At 45.4% G+C, this 2,816-nt stretch overlaps 1 protein-coding gene across 1 annotated transcript in view; it reads left to right on the top strand.

Moving 5' to 3' along the window:
* Positions 1-2,816, top strand: part of LOC109925873 (caspase recruitment domain-containing protein 9-like) — a 26,367-nt gene that overhangs the window by 15,596 nt on the left and 7,955 nt on the right. The window contains exon 7 of the mRNA XM_048613416.1: positions 1,539-1,664. Coding sequence (XP_048469373.1) covers positions 1,539-1,664 — 126 coding nt within the window. The remainder of the gene's footprint in view (positions 1-1,538; positions 1,665-2,816) is intronic.

The following is a 2,816-nucleotide window of genomic DNA, read 5'->3' as shown; positions in this document are numbered from 1 at the left end:
AGCCCTGAAGAAGGGTAATACCCGAAATGTTGACTGCTCCTTTCCTCCAGATGCTGCCTGGCTCACTATGTTCTTCCAGCTTCCTGTTTGTCTACATAAACCTTGAGCTCCAGCTGTCATACTTTTAAAGGCCTCCCACTTGCCAGAGGTCCCTTTGCCCTCAAACAAACTACTCTAATCAACCCCTGTAAGGTCCTGTCTAATTCCATCAAAATTAACTTTGCCCCCAATTTAGAACTTGAACCTGTGGACCAGTTTTGTCATTCTCCATAACTGTTTTAAAATTAATCGAACTATGGTCACTGGTCCCAAAGTGCTCCCCCACTCTCACCTCAGTCACCTGTCCTGCCCGGTTTCCCAAGAGTCGGGCAAGTTCTGCCTCTTTCCCGAGTATGATCCTCTGTACATTTCTTGAGGAAACTTTCCTGAACACGTCTAACAAATTCCACCCCATCTAAGCCCTTAACAATATGCCAATCCAGTCTATGTTAGGAAAATTAAAATCCCCCACTATGACAACTTTATTGCTCCTGCAAGTCTCTCCAGTCTCGCTGCATATTTGTTGCTTTAATTCCTGTTGACTATTTGGGGGCCTTTAGTATAACCCCAAAAACATCACTATCCCCTTCTTATTTCTTAGCTCCACCCACAAATCCTCACTGGATGATCCCTCAATTATTTCATCTCTGACTACTGCTGTGATAATCCCCTTAATCAAAAATGCAACTCCCCCTTCCCTCTTTCTTCCACCTCTGTCCTGCCTAAAGCACCTTTACCCTGGAAAATTAAGCTGCCAGTCCTGTCCCTCCCTTAGTCATGTTTCTGTAATGGCTATAATAGCCCAGTCCCATGTACCTATCCACATTCTCGGTTCATCGGCCTTAACAGACAGCCCTTTTGCATTGAAATAGATGCAGTTTAATCGAACAGGCATTCCTCGCTCCCTGACCTGTCTCTTCAACTTGCTATTTCTGATTACTGCATCTCGCACTTGCCTCCCTGTTGTTGAGGATCCCATCCCACTGTCAATCTAGTTTAAACCCTCCCTTGCAGCACTGGCATGTCTCCCCACCAGGATATTAGTTCCCCTCCAGTTCAGGTACAACCTGTCCTTCTTGAACAGGTCACCTCTGCCCCAGAAAAGATCCCAATGATCTAAGAATCTGAATCCCTGTCCCCTGCACCAATTCTTTAGCCACGCATTCGTCAGCCGTATCCTCCTGTTCTTATCCTCACTAGCATGTGGCACTGGAAATAATCCAGAGATTACCATCATCGAGTTCCTGGTTTTAACATTTTTCTGAGCTCTCTATAATCACTCTGAAGGACCTGGTCCCTGTTGCTTCCTACATCATTTGTGCCAATGTGCACAATGACTTCTGGCTGCTCTCCCTCCCCCTTTAGTCTTACAAGACTATTCCCAGGAGTAGCTTCCTCCTGGTGTTAATCTGCTTCAAGTGGGAAGAACATTTCTGGGATCACGTTGTCAGCAGACTGTGCTCCTTCATAACCCAGTCTCTGTCTCTCTCTGTGTGAAGTACCTAGAGGAGAAGGAGGTGTTTCAGCTGCGTTGTGTGACTCTACAGAAGGATTCCCAGATGTACAGAGATCGCATTGAAGCAACATTGAAGCAAATGCAGGAAGTGGCGATAGAAAGAGATCAGGTAACTGGAAAAAGACAATAAACTTTAACCTGAAACAAAAACAGAAGTTGCTGGAAAAGCTCAGTAGGTCTGGCAGCATCTGTGGAGAGAAATCCGAGGTAATGTTTCTGGGTGCTGAGAAAGGGTCACCAGACCCAAAACGTTAACTCTGTTTTTTCCTTCACAGATGCTGCCAGATCTGCTGAGCTTTTCCAGCAACTTCTGTTTTTGTTCCTGATTTACAGCATCCACAGTTCTTTCGGTTTTTATTTAGTATTAAACTTTAAGCTGTAGCATTCTCTAAGATGATCTCAGTGAGAAACAGGGGGCTGTGAGGAGGTGATTTTGATTTGATTTGATTTATTATTGTCACATGTCCCGAGATACAGTGGAAAGTATTAGTTTGCATTCTAACCAGGCAAATCCTATCTTACGTAAGTACATCAGGTTAATAGAACAGAATGCAGAATATAGTGTTACAGCTACAGAGAAAAGTGCCAAGAAAGATCAACTCTAATATGAGAGGTGCGTTTATAAATCTAGAAACAGCGGGGCAGAAGCTGTTCTTGAATCTGTTGCTACATGTTTTCAAACTCCTGTTTGATGGAGGAGGGTAGAAGAGATTATAACCGGGGGGTGGGAGGGTCTTTGATGATGTTGATTGCTTTCCTGAGGCAGTGGGAAGTGTAGATGGAGTCGGTGGTTTGTGTGATGGACTGGGCTGTGTTCACAACTCTCTGTAATTTCTCACGGTCCTGGGCACAGCAGTTGCCATACCCAAGCTGGGATGCATCCGGTTGGAATGCTTTCTGTGGTGCATCAATGAAAATCAGTGAGAGTCTTTATGGACATGCTGAATTTCCTTAGCCTCCTGAGGAAGTAGAGTCGTTGTTGTCCCTTCTTGACTGTAGCGTTGACCGGGATGGTCCAGGACAGATGGTTGGTGATATTTACCCGCAGGAACTTGATGCTCTCTCAACCACCCCCACCTCAGCACCATTGCTACAGACAGGGGCGTGTCCTCCACCCCACTTCGTGGAGCCAATGACCAGCTCTTTCGTTTTGCTGACATTGATGGAGACAGTGTTATCTTTACACCATGTCGCTAAGCTCTCTATCTCCTTCTATGTCGCTGAGCTCTCTATCTCCTTCCATGCTGCTAAGCTCTCTATC

The sequence above is a fragment of the Rhincodon typus genome, chromosome 28, assembly GCF_021869965.1.
Source record: "Rhincodon typus isolate 14 chromosome 28, sRhiTyp1.1, whole genome shotgun sequence".
In the NCBI taxonomy this organism is placed as follows: domain Eukaryota; kingdom Metazoa; phylum Chordata; class Chondrichthyes; order Orectolobiformes; family Rhincodontidae; genus Rhincodon; species Rhincodon typus.
This window is presented reverse-complemented; position numbering and strand designations above follow the sequence as displayed.